Source organism: Thermothelomyces heterothallicus (assembly GCF_042370625.1).
Source record: "Thermothelomyces heterothallicus CBS 202.75 unplaced genomic scaffold P884_scaffold_25, whole genome shotgun sequence".
Lineage (NCBI taxonomy): Eukaryota > Fungi > Ascomycota > Sordariomycetes > Sordariales > Chaetomiaceae > Thermothelomyces > Thermothelomyces heterothallicus.
Genome location: NW_027192586.1, coordinates 46,019 through 63,981, shown reverse-complemented (window position 1 = coordinate 63,981; position 17,963 = coordinate 46,019). Strand labels below are relative to the sequence as shown.

The 17,963-nt window shown below is 57.5% G+C and overlaps 7 protein-coding genes across 7 annotated transcripts; 5 read left to right on the top strand and 2 right to left on the bottom strand.

Annotated features, from left to right (window-relative positions):
- Nucleotides 1-50: 50 nt before the first annotated feature.
- On the bottom strand, nt 51-331 carry P884DRAFT_263239 (uncharacterized protein). The gene has a single exon (XM_069441743.1). It carries the CDS (start codon nt 269-271, stop codon nt 92-94), a length of 180 nt encoding a protein of 59 aa, XP_069294828.1. The 5' UTR covers nt 272-331; the 3' UTR covers nt 51-91.
- Nucleotides 332-710: 379 nt separating this feature from the next.
- On the top strand, nt 711-3,220 carry P884DRAFT_249124 (fungal-specific transcription factor domain-containing protein; the record flags this gene model as incomplete). Its single annotated transcript, XM_069440582.1, has 5 exons — nt 711-844; nt 900-990; nt 1,054-1,458; nt 1,519-1,609; nt 1,666-3,220. The coding sequence occupies exons 2-5, from the start codon at nt 969-971 to the stop codon at nt 3,218-3,220; spliced, it is 2,073 nt and encodes a 690-aa protein (XP_069294827.1). The 5' UTR covers nt 711-844; nt 900-968.
- Nucleotides 3,221-4,730: 1,510 nt separating this feature from the next.
- On the top strand, nt 4,731-6,109 carry P884DRAFT_302222 (pyridoxal phosphate-dependent transferase; the record flags this gene model as incomplete). Its single annotated transcript, XM_069444922.1, has 3 exons — nt 4,731-4,827; nt 4,947-5,205; nt 5,278-6,109. The coding sequence occupies 3 exons, from the start codon at nt 4,731-4,733 to the stop codon at nt 6,107-6,109; spliced, it is 1,188 nt and encodes a 395-aa protein (XP_069294826.1).
- Nucleotides 6,110-7,548: 1,439 nt separating this feature from the next.
- Nucleotides 7,549-10,499, top strand: P884DRAFT_249116 (glycoside hydrolase family 37 protein). The gene is made up of 3 exons (XM_069440581.1): nt 7,549-8,185; nt 8,280-8,939; nt 9,002-10,499. The coding sequence occupies exons 1-3, from the start codon at nt 8,007-8,009 to the stop codon at nt 10,245-10,247; spliced, it is 2,085 nt and encodes a 694-aa protein (XP_069294825.1). The 5' UTR covers nt 7,549-8,006; the 3' UTR covers nt 10,248-10,499.
- A 612-nt stretch (nt 10,500-11,111) lies between these two features.
- Nucleotides 11,112-12,485, bottom strand: P884DRAFT_279882 (histone acetyltransferase-like protein; the record flags this gene model as incomplete). Its single annotated transcript, XM_069443373.1, has 3 exons — nt 11,112-12,164; nt 12,278-12,402; nt 12,473-12,485. 3 exons carry the CDS (start codon nt 12,483-12,485, stop codon nt 11,112-11,114), a joined length of 1,191 nt encoding a protein of 396 aa, XP_069294824.1.
- Nucleotides 12,486-12,695: 210 nt separating this feature from the next.
- Nucleotides 12,696-13,068, top strand: P884DRAFT_263231 (uncharacterized protein). The gene has a single exon (XM_069441742.1). The coding sequence runs from the start codon at nt 12,819-12,821 to the stop codon at nt 13,005-13,007; it is 189 nt and encodes a 62-aa protein (XP_069294823.1). The 5' UTR covers nt 12,696-12,818; the 3' UTR covers nt 13,008-13,068.
- A 273-nt stretch (nt 13,069-13,341) lies between these two features.
- On the top strand, nt 13,342-14,421 carry P884DRAFT_272071 (Rad1/Rec1/Rad17; the record flags this gene model as incomplete). Its single annotated transcript, XM_069442493.1, has 2 exons — nt 13,342-13,510; nt 13,577-14,421. The coding sequence occupies 2 exons, from the start codon at nt 13,342-13,344 to the stop codon at nt 14,419-14,421; spliced, it is 1,014 nt and encodes a 337-aa protein (XP_069294822.1).
- Between the last annotated feature and the right edge of the window lie 3,542 nt (nt 14,422-17,963).

Here is a 17,963-nt window from a genome sequence, read left to right as displayed (position 1 = left end):
TCATTTGGCGCTGTGGTACAACAGGGTTACAGCAGGGGGGGGGGGGGCTGGCCTGGCCCAGTTGGGGCTGGGCTCAAGTATCTCATCAAACCTACCACACAAAGTGTGTGTGTGTCTGTGTGTGTGTGTATGTAGGCGCGGCGTTGCTTACACTACACTTTCCCTGGGGTGCCGCCTGTGCCCCCCTACCATTACCCGCAACGGCAACGTGCCACCGTACTGCCGGCATCGACCCCACAGAGCCTCTGTGATCCTTCTGAGGGAACTGCATCTCGAGTCCGTTCCTTTTCACTCACCGACGGGCGAACAGATTCGCGTAAGGTAGACATGGCTTCAAACGCCGCAACACCAGTGGTAGCGTCTTGCGTCGAATGCCGGCGGCGTAAACAAAAGGTAACAAGGCCTCCGAGCGTGCCGGGGCGCCCCCGCCGTCACGAGGTCAAACTGGCTCTTGCACAAGAAGAAAACTTTGGACTGACAGACTCGACCCAGTGCGACCGCAAGTTTCCCTGCAACCATTGCTTAAAGCGAGGAGTGTCCCATCTTTGCCGGTTTGAATCGAAAGCAGGCGCTTCAAAATCTCCCAAGGATGACCGTTCGCACGACGGCAACTCAAGGTCAGGTCCGCGACCATGTTGTCGCATCGTCTCGCCACTGACCTGGTGCTCCCACCGTAATCAGGACGTCTAGGAAGCGCAGTCTTGACTGCCCAGATAGAGGCGCTCCGCCGGAGCGGGATGATGATGATTCGGCCTCGGATGTCGACGTGAGCGGGGCTTTGGCCGACCTGGGATACCTGTCCCATCACCACCACCTGGTACTTGGTCAGGGTTCCGGTCCAAAGGTGAGCCAACTCACCACGGGAGAGGGCCGCGAGAAGCCGACTAACTATTCAGCAGGAAGTCAGGGATTTAGTGGAGGAAAGCGACGGCGAACAGTCCGACGAACTCAAGGACGCCCTGCGTCTGATGCCAGAGAAACGGTACACCGGTACGTCTGTTCGGTAGTTTTTATCCCGCCAGTGGTTTCGGTACGGGGGTTGACCTGCCGCAGATTGTCTCGTCGACAACTGGCTTAACGGTGCAAATCATCAGTACTACGCCCTGTACCCGCCCGAGTTCAGGACGCAGTACGACGGCTGGTGGGCGACGCCCCGAAACAAGGTGACCCCCGAACTCACGAGCCTGATCCTACGTGTTTGCGCTTGTTCGCTCCATTTTATCATGGACGACAACGTCAGAGTGAGGCTCGAGACGGAACTCGCCACCGACGTCCAAACTCTCGCGAAGCGCATGCATGCTGCGGCCCACAAGATCAGCAGCAGCATCCCGCTAGGGAAAGGAGGCCTCGTCCACGTCCAGCAACTGTTCCTTACCGCCTTCTGGTTCAAGTCGGCCGAGAAGTGGAACGAATCATGGCATGCTCTGGACGTGGCCGTTCGCGCCGCGAACGAGATAGGTATGCATGCCTCCCAGTCGCATCTCGTGGTCTTCAGGCTCTGGCTGACGCCCGTCCAAGGTCTACACCAAGACTCCTCTTCGGAGGGGATGTCGGAGTACGACCGTGAGATGAGGAGACGCGTCTGGGTTATCCTCTATCTGTGGGATTTGTAGGTCCTCATGTCCGGCCCACGAAGGCGGCCTACTAATTAACGCTCTTCTTCAGCTCGCTGAGTTCCATGTTGTCTCGCCCTTTCGTTATCAGCCATGCTACCTGCAACGTCGTAATGCCGACACTAACCCTCGAGTACACCCGAGACCGCCCCGATCAGCCGTCGCCGTTCCGCCATATGAACCTTCATTGTCAGCTTTGCATCGACTTGGCGGCGCAGCTCGGGAGCCCGTTGAAATCAGACGAGGATAAGGCGAGAGCAGCCAGACGAGCGAAGGAGGTGGTCGAGAGCTGGCTCGAAAACCTCCCGGCCGAGTACGCCGTTGAGAACCCGGAAATGCGGTGGGACGACGAGTTCGATTGGGTTGTCTTCCAACGGCGTTATCTGCACCTGATTGCGTACCTGAGCTTGTTCGGCCAGCTGAGGCCGTTTCTCGCGCGGAGCTCGGCCGAGCCTATGTCGGAGCTTGAAGCCAGTCTTCGAGCGGCAGGTGTTGATGCGGCGCTACGTCTCATGGAGGCGGCGTGGAGGCTTTTCGAGAACCTCGTATCGGTGGGCGCCAAGTTCCACTACGCCATCTTTTGCATTTTCGATGCGGCAACCGTCATGTGCTCTGCCTTTGTCCAGGACGAGGCTCGCAATCTTCCGCAGCGGGAGACGATCCTCGAAGCGATAAAGAAGAGCTTGGGCATGCTGGCCGAGGTGGCGCCACAATCCAAGACGACATCAGCGCTGTACCGCATCCTCAAGGGCCTTCTGGCCAAGCTGCCATTGAACGCCAGGGAACTTGGTGTGATCGGGTCGACCAAACGTATGAAGGGAGAGTGGGTTACGCCGTCAACTGACAGAGCTCCTGTCCTCACGAAGTTGCCAACCCGCTCCTCTTCACAAGGTCCCCGCGCCGAGGCGCGGCAGAATATCAATCCCCGGCACAGATCAACCAGCGCGAGCTCTGACGGCAACTCCACGCCGGATTCGTCCAACTTCCAACCACACAGCGAGAGTTCGATGTCGCTGCCGGAGAGCGGTCGATCCATAGGTTCCCAACCATCAGCATCATCACCACCGTCAGCGGAAGGACCGGCACAGCCCAGACAGGTCCTGCCATCAAATGGCGTTGCATCGACCGATCGCCATCTGGAATCCACCGCATTCGCGCTTCCGACCCCAGCTCACCCGGCGTACCCGGTTTCGACAGGTAGCTTCATGTCGCCAACGAGCGCCATGTCGACGACCGTCTATGTGCCGTCGAGCGGATTCCCGATCACTCCGTATGTGCAAGGAGACGGCTTCTCGTATGGCCCGGCGGGTTCGATTCCCTACAGCCAGCCCGGTTGGCAATCGGCCCAGGCGGCCATGGACGGGCTGGGCAACGCCTTGAACATGTACGAAGATGGCGGCCTCTCAGCGTTCAACGGTCCGGCGCCCGAGGTGCTCCACTACTGGGAGTGGCAGACACTCGGGTTTGGCAACCCCGTATCATGGAGCCAAATACAGGCGCAGAGCGGGATCCGACTGCACCAGGCCGGATTCCCGGACGGATTCGGCGGCCGGGGAGTGGCCAACGACTGCGGGGCTAGCACGAGCACCGAAGATATGAGCCGCTGAGAGTTCTACCCCGGGACGTGTGTGTCGTCTTTCCCAGTCCCCAGAGTGCAGGCATCCCGGCTGAGATTGGATGTGACTTCCGTCTCTGCTTTTTTTGTCATTAGGAACTACTCGAAGGTAAGGTCTGTTTCACAGGTTTTTTTTTTTTTTTTTTTTTTTTTTGGGGGGGGGGGGGGGCGGTTGAGGGGTAGGTGCCTTTGATGTGCAAACACGGCAGCCGAGGCGCCGTGGATGTATCTCGCGTTTGAAGTAGAAACGAGGCATGGCAGGGCTGCGGTTGCTTAACCCGTGTCAGGCGAGAAAGCAAAGATGGTTCTCTCTAAACAACAAGAGATTCGAAATGAGCTGTAGAACGCAACACCATGGTTTATAAAATTCCTCTTCCCTCTCGGGCGCTGATCTAATTTGTGAGCGAGGAGAAAATCTACGAGAGAAGCACGAGGTGCAAGAAGGGCGAGGGACAAGTTCTCATATATATATATGTACATTACATGTAGCTATGTTCCCTAAAGCGATAACCGGTCGCCCCCAACCTGTTTTTGAGGGTTCTTGGTCATTCCGGCACCCGAAAACCTTCGGACTCCCGGGCGGTGGAAACCGCTGCATGATGACCGACCGACGAAACGCTAGGCCATTTCTAACGCGGCTGTAGCGCAGCAACGCTAAGATCGAAATCCTTGAATCAGGGCCTCTCGCGCCTCAGTCCTCGATTAGTTTCCAACGCGGTGGCTTGAAACAGTCTCGCCGCCGTACCTGCCACGCGCGAAAGGCATGTTTTTTGCCCGGTGGCCTCGCCGGGTTCAGAGCAGAAACGGGCCCACAGAGGTCTGCCACGTGAGTGGGTCGCACCTGCCATCACATCACAAGCGTGGGCTGCGCTGGCCTTAAAAGTGATGTTTTGCTCCGGCCTTCGAAGTGTATTTGTATTATGCATGCAGGTACATACATACACGCATACATATACCTACCGATATATTCAAGTACTAAGATCTAAGCTTAAAGTAGATCTTTGTTGATGTGGCAGCACGCTACAAGTGTATGGGAGGTACAGATTTAGTGATCTTGGGTATTAGTAGCATAAAGTACTGTACTGTACGTTTCCGCTCTCGAGGTATTTGGGGTTAGTACCTTCCAGCGAGCCTGGGTTGGGCAGGTGAGGAACCCATCTCCACCATTTGAAAACACAACCCCGCGTAGCCGCCCGCTCGAGATCAGCGAATGGCAGAGGAAGGTGCCTCCAAAGTCAGCCACCCGGACTGATCCGCCCGTCCAAACGACTATTTTTGTATGTACAGTACATGACTGGCGGATTCGATGCGGGCATGCAATGCGGCGAAGAGTCGTTGTAACATTGCCGGCGAGGGCCCTCTTCGGCCTGACGTGTTCCCGACCCCGCGCGTCCCTGCTTAGAGATCGTTTGGGTCCTGGAGCGCATTTGAAGAAGAAGCAACCGTTTCCACCGGCCTCGCTGGGTCTCTTTGGGACATGGGCACCGCGAGCAACATCCAGGATGTCCGCAACAAACGTGAACACGGCCGAGGTCACGGCCGCCCCGAAGCACAATGCCTGGGTCGGCAGTGCCGGCGCCGGCGGCTACGATCTCAGGAGTGAGTCCCGGCAGCGGCTCCCCCCCCCCCCCCCCCCCCCCCCTTTTTTTTTTTTTTTCTGTTCCCCTTCTCAAGTACCGAAGACTCAACCCCCAGTTCCTATGGCTGACCACGGAAAGGTGACACCATGACCACTCCGACGCCATCCATGCTGGCCGCGATCCAGTCGTGCACGCTTTTGGACGACGTGTTCAAGGAGGACCCCACGACTACGGATCTGGAGAACTACTGTGCTTCCCTGGCCGGCAAGGAGGCCGGTCTGTTCGTTCTGTCGGGCACCATGGGGAACCAGGTAGCCTTGAGGTCTCTGCTGACGCAGCCCCCTCACGGTGTCGTGTGCGACTACCGTTCCCACATTGTGAACTACGAGGCCGGAGGGTGAGAACTTTCTCGAGGAGACCTTGCGTCATGACTCGCCGGATTCGTCAGCTGACCGTTCGCTTCCTCCAGCGTCTCGGTCTTGACGGGCGCTCTGGCCAAGCCGATTGCGCCAAAGAACGGAGTCTATCTCACTCTGGAAGACATCAAGGCCAACGTCCACCTGGACGACGACGAGCACACATGCCCTACCCGCGTCATCAGCCTCGAGAACACGCTGAACGGCATGATCATGCCCCTGGATGAGGTCCGGCGCATCTCGGCCTTTGCTCGGGAGCACGGCATCAAGATGCACTGTGACGGCGCGCGGCTCTGGGAAGCCGTCGCCGCCGGGGCCGGCAGCCTGGTTGACTATGCCGCCTGCTTCGACACGGTGACCCTATGCTTCTCCAAGGGCCTCGGAGCCCCGGTCGGGAGTATCCTGCTGGGCACCAAGGACCTGATCAAGCAAGCGCGCTGGGTGAGAAAGTTCATAGGCGGTGGCTTGCGCCAGCCGGGCGTCATCACGGCGGCCGCTCGTGTCGCCGTCGACGAGACGTTCGGCAAGGGTCCCAACGGGGAGGGCGGCAAGCTCCGGAACACGCACATCCTCGCCAAAGAGGTGGCCAAGTTGTGGACGGACCTGGGCGGCAAGCTCGTCCATCCGGTGCACACCAACATGGTCTGGCTTGACCTGGAGGACGCTCGCTGCCCGGAGCCCAGGTTTGAGCAGCTCGGAAAGGAGGCCGGACTCAAGCTCCTGGGCGGCAGGCTGGTCATACACTATCAGATCTACGAGCGGCGCGACGTGGTCGTACCGAAGCTAGCCAGCATCTTCAAAGCAGTGTTTGAGAGTAAGAAGGCAGGAGCCGACCCGGTCTCTCGTGACAGGGTCGGCGAAGCGTCCATGTATCGGTCGCGGTGAAGCGTCTGCCCGTACTGCAATCAGAAATCGTATAGAAGAAATCTGAGGCTTGCCCTTGTTCTTGGCTCATACCTTGCCATCTCTGTGACTAGGGGAGAAATTGACCGCTCCGTGTCAAACCGAATGATACTCATGCTTTCCATAACTACTACATCGTTTCCTTAATTCCCTCTTGGTTCTTATTTCCGATGTTAGTTTTCTTCCTTTCTTTTAGTATTCTTCGTTCAGTCGCTTTATTCTCTCTTTTTCTCTTTTTACTTTCTTTCTCCTTCTTTCCTTCTCCCCGAATGGTTTTGTAGAATCATCGGCTTGAGAGTCTCGAACAAACCAGAACGGGACTAAAGCCGGCATTAGCCCGCGGGAGGAGTTTCTCATCGGTCACCAATTCCGGATAAGCGAGTTCTTCGGGGAAATATACAAAGTACTGTGGCATGCAGAGGCCTTCACTAGTGTGGTTAATACTTGTAAGTACTGTACCTACGTGCGAAGCTACCTTAACGCATGGTGTGGCTTGTACGGATTACTGCAGGATGGCCAACAAGTTTGTTTGTTGACTTGGCACAGAATTTTCCAGACGGCTGGGCAGCGAATTGGGGCAAGGGTACGAGCTCTCCCCAGATATGCTCCCGGTCAGTTGGTTAGTCATATGAGCCACGACACCCCCGCCCCGAAGCAAAGAAGGGCCGACCGGAGGGCCGAGGATTCTCCACGATTCGGCTTCACCGTGGAGTCGGCCCACGTGTGGCCTGGCCGGAAATCCGCCGGAATATCCGGGACGACGCAAGGGTATCCACTGCAGAATTCGTAGTGTAAACAAACAGCATAGTGTACGGATACATGCCTAGTGTACTGCAGTAGGTATCCGTACATATGCCGAGTCCCTTTGCTTTCAGGATGAAGGGGCGGGTCTGTGCTTCCCGTTGAAGAGTTATCAGATCAAGGTTACGATCTAGGCTAAGCAAACTAGCGGCAGCCACTGACATCGACGTCTTTTGGAGGCTGGCCTAGTGTGTGTAAACTCCACGCGTTCTTTAGAACCCAGCTTTGAGCTGAACCGGGATTTTGGAATTGGCTGGGGAGAAAGCCATTGCCGGCTGGGGAGAGCTAATTTTGCCCCGCACTAAACCCCTGTCGTCCCGCCCCAAGCCTGGCTTGACGTCACAAGAGCCCGGCGAATCAGGGCACCTGATTCGGGGCTACGCCGGGGAATTGGCTTGGGGCTGCGGGGAAATGCAGCTCCAACACCAATTCCCAACCGTTCCTCGCAGTTCCTGCCGCTCGCGAAATTGTAAAAGTGATTGTAGCCATGAGAAACGCGACTTGGATGGCAGAATCTGGGGAAAACATACAGAGATGTTGTGTTTTTATCATATGGCTTACAGCTTCGTATGCTTTATTCAGTAATACGTCAGTGAAGTCAAGATGCAAATAGAAACGCCTTTGCTGAGAATGACAAGGCCGCAATGCCTGCTTCCCGATTCCGAAAGCGGGAAGAAAAACAGAAAAGTTGGAGAAGCGACGATCATGGTCAAGTTACCCCATGCCCCGGACACGAAGGGCGAGCCTTGGGTCCGGGCATCATCCCCAATACTACCTTACGTACGAAGTATAGAGCTGGGGCTTCCTGCAAACAAGGTTACATGCACAGTTTGTTGAGGTCCTCGACCGACGAGTTCGAGGCCCGGCCGAGCAGGCTCTTTGAGTCTTGAGAGGCTCCTCGTTCCTTCCAATCCTCCAACCAACCGGGGCAGCAGGCGGCATCTCTCTCTCATTTCTTTAAAAGGACCCAACATCCCCTGCTTCCCTCGGGGCCTTCTTTCGTTCTGTCCCACCCACACGGTACAGCAACACCGTTGTAAGCAAGACAGCACCACCACGACGTGCTGAGAGCTACCCAATGGCGCTCCGACATGCCGCGACGGCGGCGCTCGCCGGCCTTGCCTCAAGCGCTGCAGCCTTGTACATCAATGGCTCGGTCACGGCGCCCTGCGACTCGCCAATCTACTGCCATGGCGAACTGCTCAAAGGCGTCGAATTGGCGCATCCCTTCGTCGACAGCAAGACATTTGTAGACATGTGAGTCACGAGCCTCCTGCCGGCCCGGAATGCAGCGCCCTACTCTTGCTGGTCCACGGTGAGACATGGACTGACCCGGATCTCTGCTGCCCAGGCCCACGCTCAAGCCAGTAGACGAAGTGCTTGCAGCGTTCAGCAAGTTGCGCCAGCCGCTGTCTAACAACTCGGAGCTCAACAACTTCCTGGCCGAAAACTTTGCCCCGGCTGGACACGAGCTCGAAGAGGTGCCCAAGGGCGAGTTGCAGACCGACCCCAAGTTCCTCAACAAGCTCGAGGATCGCACCATCAAAGAATTCGTCAGCAAGGTGATCGACATCTGGCCCGACCTGACCAGGCGCTATGCCGGCTCGGGCGACTGCTCCGGATGCGCCAACAGCTTCATCCCCGTGAACCGCACGTTCGTCGTGGCTGGCGGCCGCTTCCGGGAGCCCTACTACTGGGACTCGTACTGGATTCTCGAGGGCCTCTTGCGCACCGGCGGTGCCTTCACCCAGATCTCCAAGAACATCATCGAGAACTTCCTCGACTTTATCGACACGATCGGCTTCATCCCCAATGGCGCCAGGATCTACTACTTGAACAGGTCTCAGCCCCCTCTCCTGACGCGGATGGTGAAGAGCTACGTCGACTACACCAACGACACGAGCATCCTGGAGAGGGCCCTACCGCTGTTGATCAAGGAGCACGACTTCTTCACCAACAACCGGAGCGTGTCCGTCACGGCGTCGAACGGCAAGACGTATACCCTGCACAGGTGAGTGGGCCCGCGCGGACGAACCTCGGAAACCAGCTGGTAATACGTTTTGCCTCTTGCAGGTACCACGTTGAGAACAACCAGCCGCGCCCGGAGTCGTACCGGGAGGACTACATTACCGCTAGCAACGGGTCCTACTACGCGGCCTCGGGCATAATATACCCGGTCAAGACACCTCTTAACGAGACGGAAAAGGCCGTGTTGTACTCCAACCTAGCCAGCGGCGCCGAGTCCGGCTGGGATTACACCGCCCGATGGCTTCGGGTTCCCGACGACGCTGCGAGGGATGTCTATTTCCCGCTCCGCTCGCTGAATGTTCGCGAGATGGTCCCCGTTGACCTCAACTCAATCCTCTACGAGAACGAGGTTATCATCGCCGAGTACCTCGAAAAGGCCGGCAACTCCTCGGAAGCCAAGCGGTTCGCCTCGGCTGCCAAGCAGCGCAGCGAAGCCATGTACAATCTCATGTGGAACGCCACCCACTGGTCCTACTTTGACTACAATCTGACCTCCAACGCGCAAAACATTTTCATTCCGGCCGACGAGGACACCGCCCCGTTCGACCGATATGCGGCTCCGCCAGGTCAGCAGGTCTTGTTCCACATCGCCCAGCTCTACCCCTTCTGGACCGGCGCGGCCCCCGCCCACCTCAAGTCTAACCCCCTCGCGGTGCAAAAAGCCTATGCCCGCGTGTCGCGCATGCTCGACACCAAGAAGGGCGCTATCGCTGCGACCAACTACCGCACCGGCCAGCAGTGGGACCAGCCCAACGTCTGGCCTCCGCTGCAGCACGTCCTGATGCAGGGCCTGCTTAACACCCCGGCCACCTTTGGCGAGTCTGACCCGGCTTACCAGGGCGTGCAGAAGCTGGCCTTGCGCCTCGCCCAGCGCTACCTGGACTCCACCTTTTGCACTTGGTATGCCACGGGCGGCTCGACCAGCGACTTCCCACAGCTGCAGGGCGTCAGCCCGGACGCTACGGGCATCATGTTTGAGAAGTACGCCGACAGCGCTACCAACGTGGCCGGCGGCGGCGGCGAGTACGAGGTCGTCGAGGGTTTCGGGTGGACCAACGGCGTGCTGATCTGGGCCGCTGATGTCTTCGGTAACAAGCTCAAGCGCCCAGACTGTGGCAACATCACGGCCGCGCACACCCACTCTGACGCTAAGAGGAGCCTGGGAGATGGCGGGCTGGCGAGAAGGGCGGTGGAGCTTGATCCGTGGGATGCCGCGTGGACCAAGATGTTTGGGCGGAGCAAGCTCCGGAGGAGAGAGGCGGAGGACGTGCGGAAGCGGTGGTCGAGTTGAGGATCCGATTCATATTGCTAATGAGCGATGGCCTGTTGTACTTTTGCTTTTATGCGGTACCTTTTTAGTGCTTGGTGTCTCCGTCTTGTTCGCGCTGGCAGACCTTATCCGGTCGCGTAGTCGGGCAACGGAGGAGGTTGCTATCTGTATCTGGGCCTCAGCTTGATGGCTCGCCATCTTTGAGGAGGTCGAGCTTATTTACGATAGTACCAACCGAAATAATGATTATTTAGCTATTTCTCCACACGAAATGGTGGTCATTAATTCGCACTTGACTGCTCGAGAATGCACCGTGAATACTGAAGAGAGGAAGGCATTGTTGCCGAATCGAGTATGTAAGGCTGTGCGATACAATAGAAAAGAAAAGAAAAAAACTCGGGGGAAGAACAAACGAAAAGAAAGGATGAAAGTCATCGGTCTTGGGCCACCGGATTTCCTTATGGTTCCTCCAACAACGCCGAAAAAAAAAGCACCCTCCCACCTCTGCCATCTCAACGCCGGTATAAAAATCAAATGCAACCATGGATGTACATGTACCCGCTCTATCATTCCATCGTGGCTCCCAATCCCATTCCCCCCACCCTTTCAATCACCACAACTTGGCCCCAGACGCCGTCAACGCCGCGTCCCGACACGCCTCCCACCCCGACCAGGAGGTCGACCGCGGCGCTGCATGGCGCTGGATGTGTCGCCCGCCTCGTTCATGGCACCACTACCGCCTCTAGTAGCACGGACGGTGGAGAGGCGCTCGGCCGACCGTTTCTTGAGGGGGCCAGGATCGAAAGAAGAAGAGGAGGAGGAGGCGACGGTGGTGTAGGAGGAGGAGGAGGAGAAAGGGGGGGAGGTGGAAGGAGAGAACCCTGCCTAAGAGTCCCCGAGGTGCGACCATTCCGGGATGGCCCTGATCTGCTGCCACATGAACTTCTCGAGCTTGTTGGCCGACTTGGCGTAGGGCGTCGACTCGTTGTTGTACTTGCGGCAGTTGTCGAAGATGAGCTTGGCGTCGCGGATGAAGTCCTCGGGCGTGTTGTACTGGTCCGCCTCGAGCTTGGACTCCATGGTGGACAGGTCCATGGGCTCCTTGATGACGTCGTAGTAGTCGAGCACCTCGTCCTTGTTGACGGGGACCAGGAAGGGCCAGCTCGACGGGTGGTTCTGCAGGTCGTTGAGGAGGTGGAGCAGCTGGTTGTAGTTGGGCCCGTGGCGCGGCTGGCGCGCCAGCTCGTCCATGTCGGGGGACCAGCCCGAGGCGCGGATCGCCTCGATCGAGAGCGGGTCGATCGGGGACACGCCGTGCTTCTGCCACTGCTTGGGCGGCTGGTGGACGATGTGGGACTTGGAATAGGCCCGGATCTTGGCCTGAACGCACTCCTTCTGCTTGAGCAGCATGCGGCCCATCTCGAGGTAGCGGATCCGCGGGAGCATGGTGCACTGCATGATGGTGCCGCCTTCGTAATCTTTGATATAGCCCATCCAGACGGACTTGTCGAGGGTGATCTCCTTGGTGAAGCCCTGCTTCTTGAAGTAGCCGATCGCGTAGTTGTCGGCATACGTCAAGAAGTGCATCACGTCCGAGGTCGCCTTAACGTAGTCTTTCAGGTGGGACATGAGGTGGGCGCCGTAACCCTTGACCTGCTGGTCCGACGAGATGGCGCAGAACACAATCTCGGCAAACTTGCGCCCCTTGAACGGCCGGTACGTGATGCCGCCGACCACCTCAAGCGGCTTCTTCACAATGGCGATGGACAAATGTGTGCGGTCGTAGACCAAGCGCGCAATGTAATCCTTGGGCATTTTCGGTAGCTGCTTTTGAAAGATGCATTTGAGGCCGGTGAGGATGATGAGACTCTCGCGCTGGTTGTCATTGTTGACCACTCGGAACTCGATCTCTCCATTGCGCTCTTCGATCACCGCGGGCTGGACGAGAGCAATGTGGTTAGCCTTTGGGGGGGAAAGGGGAGGCAGGGAGGGGCAAGTTGGATATGAGGAGGGTCGGGAACGTGGTACGAGCGGCAGTGGGCTAAACTCACCTTTTCAGGGTACGGAATTGGCGGGATGTCGGCGGGTTTCTGCTCTGGTTCGGCCGAGTTGTCGTGTTTGACGCGCTTAGATGCGACAGGCGACGACGGCTCGTCTGATGCCTTGCGCTTCCCGTCTGTGGCATCAAAGTCAGCAGAGCTGGTGGGAAAAGTAAAGTTGAGGGTCCTAAAAAGCGGCAGACTTACTCTCGTCTTTCATTTTGATGAACGCGCAGCGGTCACGCGATGGAAATTTGGCGCCGGAACGTTGGATTCGAGACCGCGGTTGATGGATAAGGTGATGATACGGATAGATTGCGGAGAAGTGGGGCTCAAGTTGGCTGTAGGGCTTAACTAACTAGCAGCTTCAAGGCAAGAGGCGGCAGCCCCCCATGTCGGTTGCCAAGCTTCCCTCTTCACAAAGCAGCAAGCGAAAGCTGTCCAGTTGACATTTCAGTTGCTTGCAGCCAGGCCACCACCATCAGCAACTCTGGGTTCGGCTTCTTGTTGCAAAACCCGCAAAACCCTACAGAGCCCGCGGCATCGGCAGCACATGGATTCATCACTGCATGAGGTCTGGCAGGCAGCAGCTGGCTCGCCCTTTGTCCCAACCGTCGGCAAGGACAGCCAATTCATCGTCGCCTTCGTTCTGCTGCTGACCGGCCTCTCTCTCGGCGGCGCATTCACTCTGAGTATGGCTGCAACCACTTGCTCTCCGCGCCTGTTTCCAGAACCAGTTTGATTTTCTAATGGTTCTCGTCGCTCCTAGACCGATCAGTCCTGAACATACCTCTTCTCGCCGTCCCAGCATCCCTAGCTCTTGCGTACGTCGACTTTCCCCGGCTCCTCCATCCTCAGCAGACTCGAATTAACGGAGAACTCTCTTTTGCAGGTTTGGCGTGGTTTACATGTTCTGTGCGGTCGGAGTTTACGTCTGAGATACCCAACCCTCCCGCCAAGTCTGTACGATAGAAGCTCCGTCTCTTGAAACCAAGTCGATTTCGTGCAGTTCCAAGCAAAGATCCGTTGAGGCTTGACACATAGTCCTTTTCGCGCAATTCTTCCAATACGTCACCATGGAATCGCAGGGCTCCGCTCCAACTCCCCCCATACTTCGGGCGGTTGCCAGTTCCACGAGGCCTCTGTATCAGCTCCTCAAGGCGATCAACTTTACCAACAAGGTGCACGTCGACGTCACAGAGCACGGCCTAAGGTTCGCGGCCGACCACGCCCGGGTCATGCAAGGTGTGTACAACACGCTATAGGGCTGTCTGTCCGTGAATTCTCGAATGCTGACTTTGGCTGCCCAAGGGGTCGCCCACTGGAGCAAGAGCCTCTTTACCACCTACACCACGAACCTCCCTTCGGCTCCCAACGCCGGCGAAGACGCCGAAGCAGACGATGATCCCATGTTCCCAACCTTCCAGATCTCCCTTCCGGCGCTCCTCGAAACTCTCCAGATCTTCGGTGCCGCCGATGCCGCCGCCCGCCAGGCTAAGGCCGACGCCGATCCGTATCGTAGCAACCTGCGCAACTACCGCCCGGACGCCTTCTCGAACCACACCCTCGGCATGTCGGGCACTTGCTCGCTCTCCTACACGCGAGAGGGCGAGCCCTTCAGCATCGTGCTCGACGAGGCCGGCGTCAGCACTACGTGCAACCTGACCACCTACGTGCCCGAGGCGCCGGACGACATCCCCTTCGACATCGAGGACCTGTCCTTCAAGATCATCACGTCTGCCCGCTGGCTGCTGGATGCGCTCACCGAGCTGGCGCCCGCGAGCCCCGAGAAGCTGACCATCGTCGCATCCAGGACTGAGCCGTACCTGCGACTGACCAGCTCGGGCGGCCCGCTCGGGTCGAGCAGCGTGGATTTTGCCAAGGGCCGGGATCTGCTCGAGACCTTCTCCGTCAGGGGACGGTGGGCGCAGACGTTCAAGTTCGACATGATCAAATCGGCGAGCGAGGCCATGCGGATCGCAAGCAAGGTTAGCCTGCGCGGGGACGGCCAGGGAGTGTTGAGTATGCAGTTCATGGTGGAAGTGGAGGGGTCCGGGCCGAGCTTCTTGGACTTTCGGTTCGTGCCGTATGCGGTCTGTGAGGACGACGGGGACGATGACCGAGAAGGGGAGGAGGAAGGCGATGGTACAGGCTGAATAGAGAGAGTATACCCGGCGTGTGAGTTTGCCGCCCCAGTTCTAGCCTCGATATTTACAACTGAGAATCTTTGGCTCTCAGGCGTGACGGCGCACCTCTCGGACTGGCAGTTTGAGAATTTTGCAACTTCAACCCCATGCTATTATGCCACCCTTCCCTGAAGAGACGCCCCGGGATACCTAACCCTCCTGTGCTCGACTCGATTCGACTGAGTCGTCAACTGGATAAGCTCCGGCATGCGCGGAGCCGCACGACGCACAGGAGCACTTTTTTGGTAGCTTTCTTTTCAACACATCGGCGAATGCGGTCGACTTTCTCCCCACACCTGGACCCCTCTTAACCAACTTTTTTCCTGCGAGACACATATCATTCTCGAGACGATCATCCTGCGATAATTTTGGCCCCCACGCATCCCATTCATCACTCTATCCTCCGGCTATGTTTGCTTGTTACATACCGTCTTGCTGCTATCGGCTTCCTCGTTCCTCAAAACCACCACGACGCGAGAGATGCAAGAGGCGAACCAGCTCCTCTGACGACCCCAACTTCGGCGCATTGCTACCGGCGCCATCGCCCAGCACTCTCCCGACCTGACCAACACCGGTGGATGCACCGGCGGGGTTTCGCCAGCGAGGTCCTAACGGGATCGTCCAACGGGACCGTTATTGCGTGGGCCAACATCAAGTTGGTCGAGTCGGACCGGACGAAGGGGTGTGAGCCCATGATGGACCGAAGCGATCAGAATATCATGGGTGCACAATGATATGTTTGGAAACGAGAAGACGACAGCAATAACAACGACCAACCAGCCAACCAACCAACCAACCAACCAGGAAAGAAACGCGGCCGTAAACGCTGGCGGCGGTTGGTTTGGCCCGTAACGGGCAGCCGGTTCTCCGTTTAGACGGAGGCACAGGTGGGCTCAGTTCCATCACCAGCGGTCCGTTACGAAGAATGTGGGCACGCTTCCTGTGTAAGACGAAGGAGGGGGCATGCTTGATTCTCGACGGACGGCTGGATGCGGCACTTGCTACAGTGGAGCCGGAGATCGACCCCAACGGGCAAGCCACCCTGGCTGGACAGACAGAAGGCTGGGGGACTTTTTTTTTTTTTTTTTTTTTGGGGGGGGGGGGGGGGGGGGGGGGGGGGGGGGGGAGGGCGAAGGGGCCGGCGCAGAAAAAGGTCGCCTGCGTCTCTATACATAGCAGGAGCAGCTACACGGCCTGGTCCGGATGCCGAGTTCCCGAAACGGGGGAGAATGTGACACGGGGTGGGGAGGTGGGGGTTAAAGGAGACCCGGCGGTGTGTGTTGAAGCGATGTTGAACGATTGTGTATATATATAAGAAACTGCGGTCTCCTTGTTGGCCAAGGCCGCTTGATGAACCCGATGAGATGTTGCAAACCGACAAAGAAGACACGTGGTGTACGAACTCGAAGCAGGTCGCGGTTTCGGGCCTGACTGATGGTCGGGGCGGCGCCTGTGGAAACCAATAACCTTGGGAACCGTTGAGATGGGACCGTCTCTGATAGGATTGAAGTTGGCCAGAGAAGGGCGCCGCATGGGCGATCCAACAACAGCACCTAGCGTACATACGGAGAGGCACAGAAGGTGCATAGATCGTCGGCCGCCGGCTGGACGATCGGGCTGGACGATCGGGCCGAAGCACCTGCGGCGGGGTGGCCCAGGTAGAATACATAGTACGCTACCGTTTGATGAAACAACAGCGCCATCGGTGCGCCGCGAAAGGATCTCGCCAGAAAAACCATGCTTGCCATGCGCCTGGAATGTACAGTAATACTTACGTACTGCTCCGTACATACATAAGGTAGGTACAGATTACCTTCCTTACTCCCCATAGCCATTTTGTCCAGGGCGTGCACCGTGGCTCAGTCAGCAGCCCGGTGTTGGTTGACCGGTGAACGGTGCGGTCTTGATCCGTAGCGGAGTTCCGGGAGCAAAGGATGGCGGCTTCTTCCGTTCAATGGATTGACAAGGGAGACGGAAGGTGTTAACTACCGATCACTCGGCCTCAAGGGTCCCCCGTCGAGGTCGTCAGGTTAGTTACATGGAGCCTTGGAGGATTCTCGACCTGGCTCCGAAACGAAGCACATCAGGCGGGGTCACGGTGAAGCGGAGCTGACGATGACCTCATGTCAACAAACAGTCTGCCGGCCTGGACTTCGCGGCCATCGAGTTCGAGATCAGCAGTCCATTGAATACTCCATATTGCCTTCTCGGACCAGCATCAACGGCTCACAATGTACTGCGTCCATATGTGCCTGATATCCGCCATGGAGGCGACGTGCGCCATTGGGACCCAAACCCAGCACCGTGGAGGCCGAGGCGGAGGTAGGACGAAGGCTCCGGTAACCGGAAGACCGAGAGTTTTAGGCAGACGCTTTTGGCTTTGCAATGGCTAGTCTCATCTTCAAGGTACCGAGGAGTTTGTCGAGTCTTGATTTTTTTTCTCCTTCTGCACGTTTGTAGTCGAGTGACTTGTAACGTCATGTAAACCGTAATCTGTAATCCATAATCTATAATCCGTAATAACTACTTGCTAGCGCCGAGATGGTCAGCCGAGCGCCTGAGTGCCTTGCATCCTTGTGTATCGATGGCGCTGTCGTGCCAGGAATTCTCCGTTCGCCGCCCGCAAGGGTGGAGAGCACCGCCACTAAACGGCAGGTGCCCTGGGCAACGCAGCGTGCGCAAGTCAGGAACAAGACGCTGGGCCGCACAACCCGGCTGCCGTTACTGGGGGATTGCAGGGCACGGCAGGGGTCAGGCAGGCGCGCATACACTACACTACGGATTACACAGTAGTGTATGGTCCTGGGCTGTGGCGAAGCTTCCCGCTTTTGCGCTTGCTGCCCTCGCGGCTGCATCTCTGGTTGGCTGGGGCGCCGCGCCTCTGCACCTTCGCGGCAGTTGCAGTCGAGATGGTGTGCAGCCCACGAAGAGAGAAAAATCCCCCCCCTTCCCTTGAAAAGCTACCGCACACGCGCCATGCTCGGCTCGATCAGGTAACTGGCTGCCTGGAGCTGGCGGCTATCGTCAAGGCTTGCAGAGCGGCGGTTCTGAATTTGGACACCGTATAACTATTGGGGCAATCGCACTGCGATTACGAATTTACGAATTACACTACTCCGTACCGTAGGATTCTTCCCCGGTTCCCACGTTGTCGGGTGATTGGGCCGATAGTCGAGGATCGGACAAAGTCGACCCGGGGGTTGTTTCATTTCCGTCGTATGGCCGGCGCCTGTTGGCCTGCCTCTTGACCTGTAACTCGTGTGAAGCGCTCCTCGACTTCACATTTGCGCGGCTGCCAACCTGGACCGGCAGAGAACCCTTTCGAGAATTTGAACCCGTATGCAGAAAATTGTTTAACGGAGGACATTTAAACAGAGTGTAGTTCCAGTGCCAGCAAAGATGCACCCATTCCAGGGGAGAAAACACGCAAAGCCAACTTGTCAGCACGAGCAGGCCCTGTCGCTCTCCACGTGCGTGCTTGCGGATGGGACTACAGATTACATCCGTACACT

Excerpts from the sequence above, each read along its gene's own strand:
- P884DRAFT_263231 (XM_069441742.1), top strand. The coding sequence starts at position 12,819 with ATGGATTCATCACTGCATGAGGTCTGGCAGGCAGCAGCTGGCTCGCCC.
- P884DRAFT_249116 (XM_069440581.1), top strand. The coding sequence starts at position 8,007 with ATGGCGCTCCGACATGCCGCGACGGCGGCGCTCGCCGGCCTTGCCTCA. Across the intron at positions 8,186-8,279 it reads AGCAAGACATTTGTAGACAT|GCCCACGCTCAAGCCAGTAG; the intron begins GTGAGTCACGAG and ends TCTGCTGCCCAG. Across the intron at positions 8,940-9,001 it reads AAGACGTATACCCTGCACAG|GTACCACGTTGAGAACAACC; the intron begins GTGAGTGGGCCC and ends TGCCTCTTGCAG.
- P884DRAFT_263239 (XM_069441743.1), bottom strand. The coding sequence starts at position 271 with ATGCAGTTCCCTCAGAAGGATCACAGAGGCTCTGTGGGGTCGATGCCG.